This window comes from Bufo bufo, chromosome 10 (assembly GCF_905171765.1).
Source record: "Bufo bufo chromosome 10, aBufBuf1.1, whole genome shotgun sequence".
Taxonomy (NCBI): Eukaryota; Metazoa; Chordata; class Amphibia; order Anura; family Bufonidae; genus Bufo; species Bufo bufo.
Window position 1 is genome coordinate 129,296,529 of NC_053398.1, and position 11,561 is coordinate 129,308,089.

An 11,561-nucleotide genomic window follows, 5' to 3' on the forward strand; every position below is an offset into this window, starting at 1 on the left:
GCCATCTGTATCTGAAATCTGAATCCCTCAGCCCAGGAACTTGCAGGGGGCATTTAACAAGAACCTTATTGCATGCCTACAGTTCTTCAGAGAAACAGAGAAAAGGAGTACTACAATCACCATCATTGCTGCTGTCTGTATGCTGCTATTAGGGATGGATTACTCTGTATTATTTTGCCTTGAAACAGTGCCTTACTTTTGCTGAATATACTACTACTCCTATTCTGCGATTTAGTAAAGAGAGAGTTATTTATATGAACTGGCCTGGTTACTAACTCCTTCACCATCCACCAAACACCTAACATCAGAGGGACCCCAATTATCACCATGATGCCAGGGAGAGCCAGAGGGGGGATTGCCACTGTGAGTACTACTTCCACTCTCAGGGCCAAAACTACCACTCTCATCCTCCGCTCTCCTCTCCCAGGTTGATGCACTTCATGTATTGTATTACTGGATACGATGTAGTAGACATGACTCCACTGCTATCGCTCTGGCCAACCAGGTCCTATCCATCTCTGATGACCATGTCTAGGAAAGAGTAGTGGTGCTGAGGCGGACGGGTCCTGCCGTTCTTCTGTGCCCTCATTTTTACACATGGTCCCCTATTATGTTGTTGATAGAATATGTAGAGGCAATGGTGGCACTGCAGAGCACGGGGTGCACCTAGCCTTTCTGCTGCCTGAGGCGAAAACTGAAACGGCACCAACCCCCCCCTCCCAATGCCAATTTCTTAACCTTAACCCCTTCCCTTCGGCTGCCCCCCTCTTGCCCCTACCTGGATCGCCTCACCTGGCCTCATTGTTGGCGCACCCCTGCTGCAGAGGGTGATCATTTTGTAGTTCTGCCTGGGGTACTGTACCCAAAGATAGAAGAGAACAGCAGTACAGTAGTACCGTCAGAGACACCAGATTTTGCAATGGGACCCGAGAGCTTCAAGCTGCTTTTTAAAGTTCTTGGACTTCATTGCAAAATCTGGACTCTAGGTCCTTGAATTTGATTTATTACCGATTACCCCCTCTGATTTACTTATTATTTAATAGGGTGGATAACTGGCTGGTGGATACAGGATCGGATCCAGCTAAGAGCAATGGCTTATCTGAATTTGGAAAGGTAAGAATAAAAGAAGCACTTATGTCTCCGTGTGGTCAATTTTAGTGGTGAGCGAAGTATTCAAATATTCAATTCGGCGAATCTTACCAAAAAATTTGCTTTTTGATGAATTACTTAATCACGAAGCGTATTTCTTTGTAAGTAGTGGTTGCAATGACAGGAAGTGGCGACTGCCCTTCAGATGCCGCGTTCATTGCTGATCGCGGCATCTGACAGTAATAACACAATGTAAAATTTTCAAAAAATAAATAAAATCATACTTACCCTCATCCATTTGATCGCGAAGAGCCAGCCACCGCCATCTTGATTGAAGATCTAGCGGGAAATCTTGCGCAGCCCATGATGACATCATCACGATGGCCGGCGTGGTGACTTCGTAAGTCACCACGCATGGGATTTCGTGCAAGATCTTCAATCAAGATGGCGGCAGCCGGCTCTTCTCGTTCAAACTGTAAGTATGATTTTAATTTTTTACATTTTTTACCGCCAATCAGAGAAAATCGATTCGCTACCACGAAGCAGGAGGAAATTCGACTTCGCTGCAAATCAAATTTTCCCTGAAATTTAATTCGATTCGCTGAACACTAGTCAATTTGTTAATAAGATTTTCTGGCTAAATATTAAAAATGACATAACTTACTAAGAAATCTTTTATAATATTATGTTACTCTGCACAGTATTTATCTTGTTAAAGCAGCAGTTGGAGCTGCAGAGCTGCCCTTCAATCTGCAACTTGGGGCGGGAAGTGCCACTCCTTGTCCGCCATGTTAGGGGTTTTCTAGACGGAGACCCTACAGACCTTTTTAGCTAATTGTTTGCTTGGATTTACCAAATTTAGCTTTACACTGTGATCGATTTAAATTATTTAAAGAGGAGAGTAACTACCTGCATTCCCCATGTAATTCTGGAGCATCTATTCTTATGTCTCCATGTTGGGCCATTCTTCTATTACTCCTGCTAGAAGTTATCAATGAATTCCAAGCAGTTTGCAATAAAGGTCTAGATAGGTGTTATCAGTTGGGGTCGGGGGTGTCCCTACACAGTCTGACGGTATTCAATCAGGGCCGACAGTGTCAGAATGTGCGGAGATACAAGATGTTCATCTTCGGAGGTTGAACGCTTAAAGACTTCGCTTTATAAGAACCTTCCTGTCAAGTGTTCTGCATCACCGCGTCCTCTTATCTACTATACCTACCTTGTTGAATTCGGGCCGAGGTTTTGCAGACCCATAGAAATGAATGGCTCATTGGGCGATCTGCAAAAAATGCGGATCGGACATGGACCAAAAATACAGTCATGCATACGACCGTATTTTGTATCCGTGTCCCATCCACATTTCTATGGGTCGACATCCGTGTGTTCGTTCCACAAACAGATAGAACATGTCCTATTCTTGGCCGCAAAAGTGCATGGAGAAGATGAGGGGAGCCAAGCTAAGATGTTCACTGTTCACTTCAAGGTTCACTCCGCACCAGTGGTTTCCAACCTGTGTTTCTCCAGCTTGCGGCTGTTAAGTCATGGTGGGAGTTCAGTAATCTCAAACTTGCTATAAACAAGGATTGGACTTGACCACCGAAAAAAATGAGGATCCTCTGGTGGACCCAGGCTCTAATACCATAGTGGGCTCCAAAGGTCCAGGACAAAAAAATCTATTTGGCTACCTTTTGGAGGGTCTATTTGATTCAAAACCTATTAGACTTCATTGATGCTGTAGGGCCTCACAAATCATTTTCTCTGTTGGCCCAAGGAACTCGAGTCCAACAGCGGCTAGAACCACAGGTTGGAGAACAGTACTCTATAGGCATTGCAGGGCCTGCCTTAGCTTTGGCTTGACATTCCAACCTCCGAGATCCTCTAACCTCTGAAGGTATTTACAGTAACATCAGATTATACCACGTTTCCAAATCCATTCATGGTTTTTGAATGTCTTTTCCAAGATGTTTCTGCTCCTAAAACACTTCAGCGCAATTGATTGTGTTTGGAAGAATGTGTAATGGCTTTCCTGGAACAAATAATACATTCATTTCATTGTTAGGTTGCAACACGATGTACTGAAGTCCTAGGCTCATTCCTTCTCTGCCTACCCTGGCATATCTCATGACCTCAGAAAGCTTCTTGAGCTGCCTGACAACTCATACGTTGGCTTGGGTTTTTGAAGAACCACCCAAAAAATCTTGGCAGGGTATGGACTATTCCAGGAACATGGTGGCTTCAAAGACGGCAGAGAGGGCAGCTTGATTAAAAAATATTCTGTAGGTCTAATATATATTAATCGTAAAAATAAGATCAGTCTAACGTCAAGTCAATTGCATGCATTTAGACGGTTCTACACTTTTGACTCTTCTTCCAGGGCTTTGGTCTGCAGTCAATGGCTTGTCACCTCTTGTAAAACTACAGCTCTCAGCAAACGTTGGCAGCCATGTGCTACAAAGACAGGTTGTAATTTCACGAAAGCTAGAGCTGCAGGTTACAGGCCAAACTAAGTGAGGTGAACTATACCCAGATGACTCCATGTGCAGGGATATCATTATCATGTCATTGGGGCAATGTGTGTGAGATACTGGAAGGACCATGCCTGGCTGGTGAACCGTTTGACATCTAGACCTTTTTTTAATACAGACAGTCATCTTCGAAATGAATCGTCTTGGAATAATGGTGGATTTAGCTCATGTTTCAGTGAAGACGATGAAAGATGCTCTAGAAGCCTCTCAGGCCCCTGTCATATTCAGTCACTCGTCTGCTTTCAAGCTCTGCGAACACGCCAGAAATGTGCCAGACGATGTCCTTGAAATTGTGGTGAGTGAGAATGGCAGAGAAGGTCCTGTCTGTATGGAATAGAATTGAATGCTACAAGAGCACCTGCAGCAAGATAAACCCTGGTGCACCTTGTGTACTGTCTAGTAGGGTTGATCCTGCTGATGAAAATGATACCTGTCTTGTGAAAATCGGTTGTGGTGTTCCCGAGAAAAAATACTTTTATGCTTTATAAAAATGAGGGCTTCAGTGCACTGAGGGGCGGGGCTTAGCCACTCACTGCACCTCAGTTCTTGCCACACCCCTCAGTGTACTGAAGCCCTCATCCGCATAAAGAATAAAAGTGTTTTTTCTCTGGAACGCTGCAATCGATTTTCACAAAACAGGTATCATTTTGATTAGCAGGATATACTCTACCATAAAGTATGCCTGGTTTAATAGTGTTTATTCTGCTGATAGGTGCCCTTTAAGCTGTACTTTACCTTCCCAGCTCTCCCCTTCCTATGGTCTGCCCTTTGCTCATGTGACACCTGCTTATCTTAACTCAGGCAGCATAATAGACCTGTTATACCTCCATCTACAAGAGGTAATGATGTTTTACTGTAGGCTATAGAACAAAATGATTGTTTTTATTACTCTGGAGTACAGCTTGTTGTGCATACGTTTAGTTACCAGGCAACGCCAGAGAGTCCACCAGCAGCAGGGACCTGGTAGCCCATCAATCAAGTACAGCACTCCTTAAAATTTAAGGGGCTCCTTCAAGAGTTAACAGTTGATGACCTATCCCTAGGGAAATATCCCTAGGATCAATATCAGATCAGTGTGGGTCCGACACCCAGCACCCTTGCAAATCAGCTATTCTGGAAATAGGTGCCAGAACTGCACAGCTCTGTCCATTGTGTAGAAGTGACTTAGAGCAGCGCTGCAGTTACCAGCTCCATTCACTACACAGTAGACAGAGCTGTAGTTCCGGCGCCATAAGGGCTACTTTACTGCAATTTGTTAACCCAACTCAGGTTTATCAGGGTTCTGCTTATTAGTAGGGGGACCCATGAGTTTTAGGCTTGGGCCACACGGTGACATGTATCACTGCTCTAAAATAGTCTGTGACTTGCTGTCATGCAACACAAGTCCCAGCCTTAAAACACAGCCAAGTTGCAGAAAAGTTGCAGGTAAGTCACAGTCACATGTGACTTACCTTGTGGTCTATGAGAGCAAAGTCGTGTGCGACTTGTGACCTGCAACCAAACATCCAACAGCGTTGGATTTTCTATGGTTGTTGCATGCCAGTCGCAGCACGTCTTGTGTCACGCTGCGTCATCATTGAAAATGCACATGTCGCCGTGTAGCCCCAGCATTAAAGGGGTCGTCTCACTTCAGCAAATGGCTTTTATCATGTAGAGAAAGTGAACGCAATGCACTTACTAATGTATTGTGATCGTCCATGTTGCCTCCTTTGCTGGCTGGATTCATTTTTCCATCACATTATACACGACTCGTATCCAGGAGTTACGACCACCCTGCAATCCACCAGCGGTGGTCGTGCTTTTACACATGATAACAAAAGGGCCCCAGCTTCTCTGGAGGACCAGAACCATAGGCACACATGAGCAGCATCCTGGCCACCTCGTATCTGCGCTGCAGTGGTGGTCGCAACCCCTGGAATCAAGCCGTGTATAATGTGATGGAAAAATGAATGAAGCCAGCAAAGGAGGCAACATGGAGAATCACAATACATTAGTATTCACTTTCTCTACATGATCACTACCATTTGCTGATATGAGGCCACCCCCGGGGGACAGCAATCTCTGTCCACCTGTCAGAAGGGCCGAATATATTTCTTTAAAATGACGCCTGGCCACTGATTTGAAAAGGAGTCATGAAAAGAGGGCACACCACTTCTTCAGGACACACCCCGTCCGCTCAGTTGAGAAGAGTGATGGGTTTCATCCTGGGAGCAGGGGCTGAGGTCATGGTATGTCGATGTCAAGATAACGGCAGACAACAGGAGACATCCCTGACGTTCTTTATTTCTCAATACAGAAAGCGAAGAGGGGGCTGGTGATGGTGAACTTCTATAATAACTACGTCACCTGCAGCAATAAGGCCAATTTGTCCGATGTGGCCGGTAAGTACTGATACATACAGCTGATCATGTAGGAGGCCCATTGATAACGTGTCATACAGGAAAAATAGAATCAACCTTGTAATAAAGGTGCAAAATTAAAGGGGAATTCCACTCCCATCATCCATACATCAGCTGACAACATAGATGTGTTTCCTTCTTTCCATAGACCATTTTGATTACATTAAAAGAATTGCTGGTATTGAATCCGTCGGAATTGGGGGCGATTATGATGGAGTCCCTAGGTAAGGAAGTAAAAAGTTACTAGCAGGAACCGATACACTGCTCCAAATCCTCTGCATATAGATCAAATATTACATTTCTTCTTCCTGCAGCCACCACTAGAGGGAGGTGGCTGCATACAAACATATTTAAGTGGTTTTCCAAGTGTTTAATACTGGTGACCTATCTTCAGGACTATTAGTATCTGATCTGTGATGGACCCCCACCGATCAGATACGATGACCTATCCTGAGGATAGGTCATCAGTATAAAAGACTCGGACAACCCCGGACAGGATTTTTATATTGATAGCCAAGCCGCTGTTTCTGTAAAAAAATAAAATAAAAAACAGGAAACTGCGTATATGTATTTCCTTAAAGGGTCTGTCCAGTATTTGGCAAATAAGAGCGGAAAATTAAAATGACCAATGTAGTTGTCTTTAAAATATTTCTACCGTGCACCCTCTGTATGCAAATCATCTGCCCGCTATGATAGGTCCTTCATAGTGATGTCATACCCATAGTCATGTGACCACATGGTCAAATATCTCTAATGCTGGATGACAACCCTTAGGGCTCAGGCACACGACCGTATGTATTTTGCGGTCCGCAAAAAATACGGATGACGTCCGGGCGCATTCCGAACACGAACGGAAATACGGACATACGGAAACGGAATACACACGGAGCAACTTCCTCTTTTTTTGCGGACCCGTTGAAACGAATGGTTCCACATACGGTCCGCAAAAAAAAAAAAAACATAACGGGCATGGGAAAAAAGAAACCTTAGGGCTCATGCACACAACTATGTATTTTGCAGTCCGCAAAAACGGATCAGCAAAAAATACGTATGACGTCGGTGTGCATTCCCGTATTTTGCAGAACGGAACAGCTGGCCCATAATAGTACAGTACTATCCTTGCCCATAATGCGGACAATAATAGGACAGGTTCTATTTTTTTGCGGAACGGAAATACGCACATACGGAAACGGAATGCACAGGGAGTAACTTCCGTTTGTTTGTTTTTTGCGGACCCATTGAAATGAATGGTTCCCCATACGGTCCGCAAAAAACCCGGAACGGACACGGAAAGAAAATAAGTTCGTGTGCATGAGCCCTTAGAGGGTCCATTAGAGAACGTATTGCCCGACTTTCCTAGGGTTCTGAAAAGCAAATCTGCAACAGCATGGGTGCTCAGTTTCATTCTTCAGCCACCTACTGAGCTGCAGTAGAAAGGACACACGCCCCGCACTGCAGCAGAAAGGACCCTCCCCTTGAGCTGTCCGCTTGATATAAATCTAGCAAAGTAATGAATGTGGAGATCTCTGGATCCATGTGAGGTACAGGGCTAGTTCAAGAGAGATTGTCCTGCACTATATGATGTCTGATTTTCATTTTTTACATTAGTCATAGGATAACCCCTTTAAGGAAAGTTGCATGACAGTGGCGGCCATGTTGGTTGTCACCTAGCTTCTTAAGACATAGGTATAACCAAGGAATATCTGAAAATAATTTGCTAAGCTCTTTAATCGGCCACTTCTTTGCAATCTTAGGGTACCAGAGGGTCTGGAAGATGTATCGAAGTACCCGGATCTTGTGGCGGAGCTGCTAAGGAGAGGATGGACGGTGGACGAGCTTGAGAAAGCCCTGGCCAACAACCTCCTCCGTGTCTTTAGAGAAGTGGAGCAGGTGAGGTCCTGGACTGATATAATGGCAGCCTTTGGGCCTCATTTATCACACCAGAAAGTCTTGTCGTCCATACCAACCAATCACAAGGCTGCTTTAATTTTTCAAGGTCCATTCATGAGATGAAAGCTGATCTCTGATTGGTTGCTTAGGGCAACAAGGCCAGGTGTCCTGATGATAAAGAATATAGGAGGAGATTTATCAAAACTGGTGGAAAGGAACACTGGCCTAGTTGCCCAGAGCAACCAATCAGATTCTATCTTTCATTTTCCAAAGGAGCTCTGAAAAATGAAAGGTGGGATCTGATTGGTTGCTATGGGCAACCAGGCCAGTTCTACTTTACACCAGTTTTGATAAATCTCCCCAATAATGTTTTCTCTTTTCAGACAAGTATTAGGTTGAAATCAGAAAAACCCAAGGACGAGGCCATAGCTTATAAGGAGATCCAGAGCGACTGTCACACCAGCTATGGCTACCCGACTGGCACAGCTGCCCATCTACATGCTGGCACAGGGCTGCTTCTTATGTCTCTTTCTTATGCTTTGTTCTTTTGATGGTGACCATCAGCCTCTAAAGCCCCTTATCCATGGAATTGGGGGGGGGGGGGGGTGTGTGTGTATCATTATGCATATAGAGGCATAAATGGGTGCAGTTGGGGAACGTTTATTGGTTGCACCATGTTATTAAAGGGGTCACCCGGGAATTATTTAAAATGGATGCCAACAACCTGTCCTAGAATGTGAGCAGGACTGGTTGCCTCCCTTGAAGAGCTGCCTTTGGAGGTGAGGGGGCGTGGCCTCACTACACTATACTCTCTAGCACGTCCATATACTACATATTGGTGAGTGTTCCTGTCAGGCTGCTCAGCCATGATGGCATATCATAGGCAGGATCACATCATTACCATCTATTGTAGTGTGCAGTGAGGCCCCCTAGACAGCTCTGTAAGTGGAAGCAACCGGTCCTGCTCATATTCTGGGACAAGTTGCTGGCAGCCATTTTTAATTATTCCCGGAGAACCCCTTTAATAGTTGTGAACTGTCACATACCTGACGTTTTTTTAAAAAAAGCTACAGATGCAGGATAATCTCAACCATAAGGTGTAAAATATGCAATACGACCATGATAAACGCATAAAATCCTACTGTACATGTGGTGCATGTCATACCAACAGCAGCAATCTGCGCCATGCAGACACTGCTACATGTGCCGCCCCTCGTGGTAGGCTGTGACTTTATGCTGTTTTTGGGTTATCATCAGTTGCCGGCTTAGGTAACACGACTGTTGCCTGTTATTTAAGGTGTCCATCATGATATAAAATATATATTATTTTTAATATAAAGTGTCTTAGTCTGCAATTTCTTCTATATCAAGTTATACAAGTCCCATTATTATTATTATTATTATTATTATGACCACCAGAGTAACCGCCGTGTGCACCACGGACAGCAGCTAGACGGTCTGGGGGTGACTATCAGGTCCTGGTAGGTTGTCACAGGTATCTGGAGCTGACGGCAGTGCATCACACAGCTGCTGGAAGGGGAGTGGGGGGATGCATAGACTGCAAACACAACCATCAAGGTGGTCCCACAGATGCAGAAGGGGGTGGGGGATTCATAGAGGAAACACAACCATCAAGGTGGTGCCACAGATGCAGGAGGGGGTGTGGGGGATCCATAGAGGAAACACAACCATCAAGGTGGTCCCACAGATGCAGGAGGGGGTGTGGGGGATCCATAGAGGAAACACAACCATCAAGGTGGTCCCACAGATGCAGAAGGGGGGGGGGGGGGAGGAGGATCCATAGAGCGAGCATGACAATTGAGGTGGTCCCACAGATGCTGGAGGAGGTGTGGGGCCGGATCCAAAGAGGGGACACGACCATCAAGGTGATCCTACAAATGCAGGAAGGGGCGTGGGGGAGGGTCCATAGAGGGGACATGACTATCAAGGTGGTCTCACAGATGCAGGAGGTGGCGTGGGGGAGGATCCATAGAGCGAGCATGACGATCGAGTTGGTCCCAGAGCTGTTGGAAGGGGTGTGGGGGAGGATATAGAGTGGGCACGACCATCGAGGTGGGCCCACAGCTTCTGGAGGGGGCGTGGGGGAAGATCCATAGAGGGGACACAACCATCAAGGTGGTCTCACAGATGCAGGAGGTGGCGTGGGGGAGGATCCATCGAGCGAGCATGACGATCGAGTTGGTCCCAGAGCTGTTGGAAGGGGTGTGGGGGAGGATATAGAGTGGGCACGACCATCGAGGTGGGCCCACAGCTTCTGGAGGGGGCGTGGGGGAAGATCCATAGAGGGGACACAACCATCAAGGTGGTTCCACAGATGCAGAAGGGGTGAGTGGGGGAGGATCCATATAGAGCAAGCATGACGATCGAGGTGGTCCCACAGATCGTCAATTGGGTTCAAGTCTGGGGAATTAGGGGGCAAGGGTTGTACTTGAAAGTCTTGGTCATGCTCTTCCAACCAATGTCGGACATTTCTAGCCGTATGACATGTCACATTATTTTGCTGGAAGATCCCATCTACCCCAGGGAAGACAATCAGCATGTATGGGTGTACGTGAACTGCAAGAAAGGATTCCTGCCTAAATCTGCTGAGTGCCTTCCACATGGATGAGTGGGCCCACAGAATGTCACCTCTCTACACTGAGCTAATTTTGCATGAGAATAGATGGGTCAGTCAACAGTTACCTAAGACCAAGTCCACACTTCAGTTATTTCCATCAGTTATTGTGAGCCAAAACCAGGTAACAAAAATCACAACAGGAGGAAATCTCTATTATATCTGATCTCTGAAGGCTTCATTCATGGTTTGCGCACACAGTAAAGCCCCTTTCACACGGGCGAGAATTCCGCGCGGGTGCAATGCGTGAGGTAAACGCATTGCACCTGCACTGAATCCGGACCCATTCACTTCAATGGGGCTGTTCAGATGAGCGATGATTTTCACGCATCACTTGTGCGTTGCGTGAAAATCGCAGCATGTTCTATATTCTGCGCTATGCAGGCCCCATAGAAATGAATGGGGATGCGTGAAAATCGCATGGCATCCGCAAGCAAGTGCGGATGCAATGCGATTTTCACGCATGGTTGCTAGGAGATGATGTTAGTAAATTGATAAAAGTCAATTTACTGTATTATTTTCCCTTATAACATGGTTATAAGGGAAAATAATAGCATTCTTAATACAGAATGCTTATTAAAATGTGCCTTGAGGGGTTATAAAAAAATAAAATAAAATTAACTCACCTCATCCACTTGATCGCGCAGCCGGCATCGTCTTCTTTTTTTATTTTAATAGATCTTTATTACAATTTCCCAATTCTTACAAAAAATTTTGACAAAACATCTTGTTCTTACATAGTTACATAAGTTAGTTACATATAAATATTTCCCCACCTCCCCACCCGTAGTATGTCAGTTGCCACAAAAGAAAAAAAGAAAAAAAGAAAAGAAGAAAAAAACAAAAAACAAAAAAAAACAACTAATATTACCGTCCTCCCTCCATTACCCCTCCCCCCCACCGCCCCTAGTTTTTCCTTTTTCTTGCTTTCCTCTTCTTCCCCCTACCTCCTCCTCCCTCATCCCTTTAGCCACCTCCACCACAGCCTGGTAAATCTATGGGGTTTTTTTCAACCCGGTCAAA

The 11,561-nt window shown here is 45.3% G+C and overlaps 1 protein-coding gene across 1 annotated transcript in view; it reads left to right on the plus strand.

Annotated features, from left to right (window-relative positions):
- Window positions 1–8,958, plus strand: part of DPEP1 (dipeptidase 1) — a 41,286-nt gene extending 32,328 nt beyond the window's left edge. Inside the window, exons 6-11 of the mRNA XM_040410619.1 lie at window positions 1,044–1,113; window positions 3,733–3,909; window positions 5,911–5,995; window positions 6,162–6,237; window positions 7,768–7,903; window positions 8,287–8,958. Of these exons, the coding sequence (XP_040266553.1) occupies window positions 1,044–1,113; window positions 3,733–3,909; window positions 5,911–5,995; window positions 6,162–6,237; window positions 7,768–7,903; window positions 8,287–8,454 (712 nt within the window). The 3' untranslated portion in view covers window positions 8,455–8,958. The remainder of the gene's footprint in view (window positions 1–1,043; window positions 1,114–3,732; window positions 3,910–5,910; window positions 5,996–6,161; window positions 6,238–7,767; window positions 7,904–8,286) is intronic.
- Window positions 8,959–11,561: the final 2,603 nt, after the last annotated feature.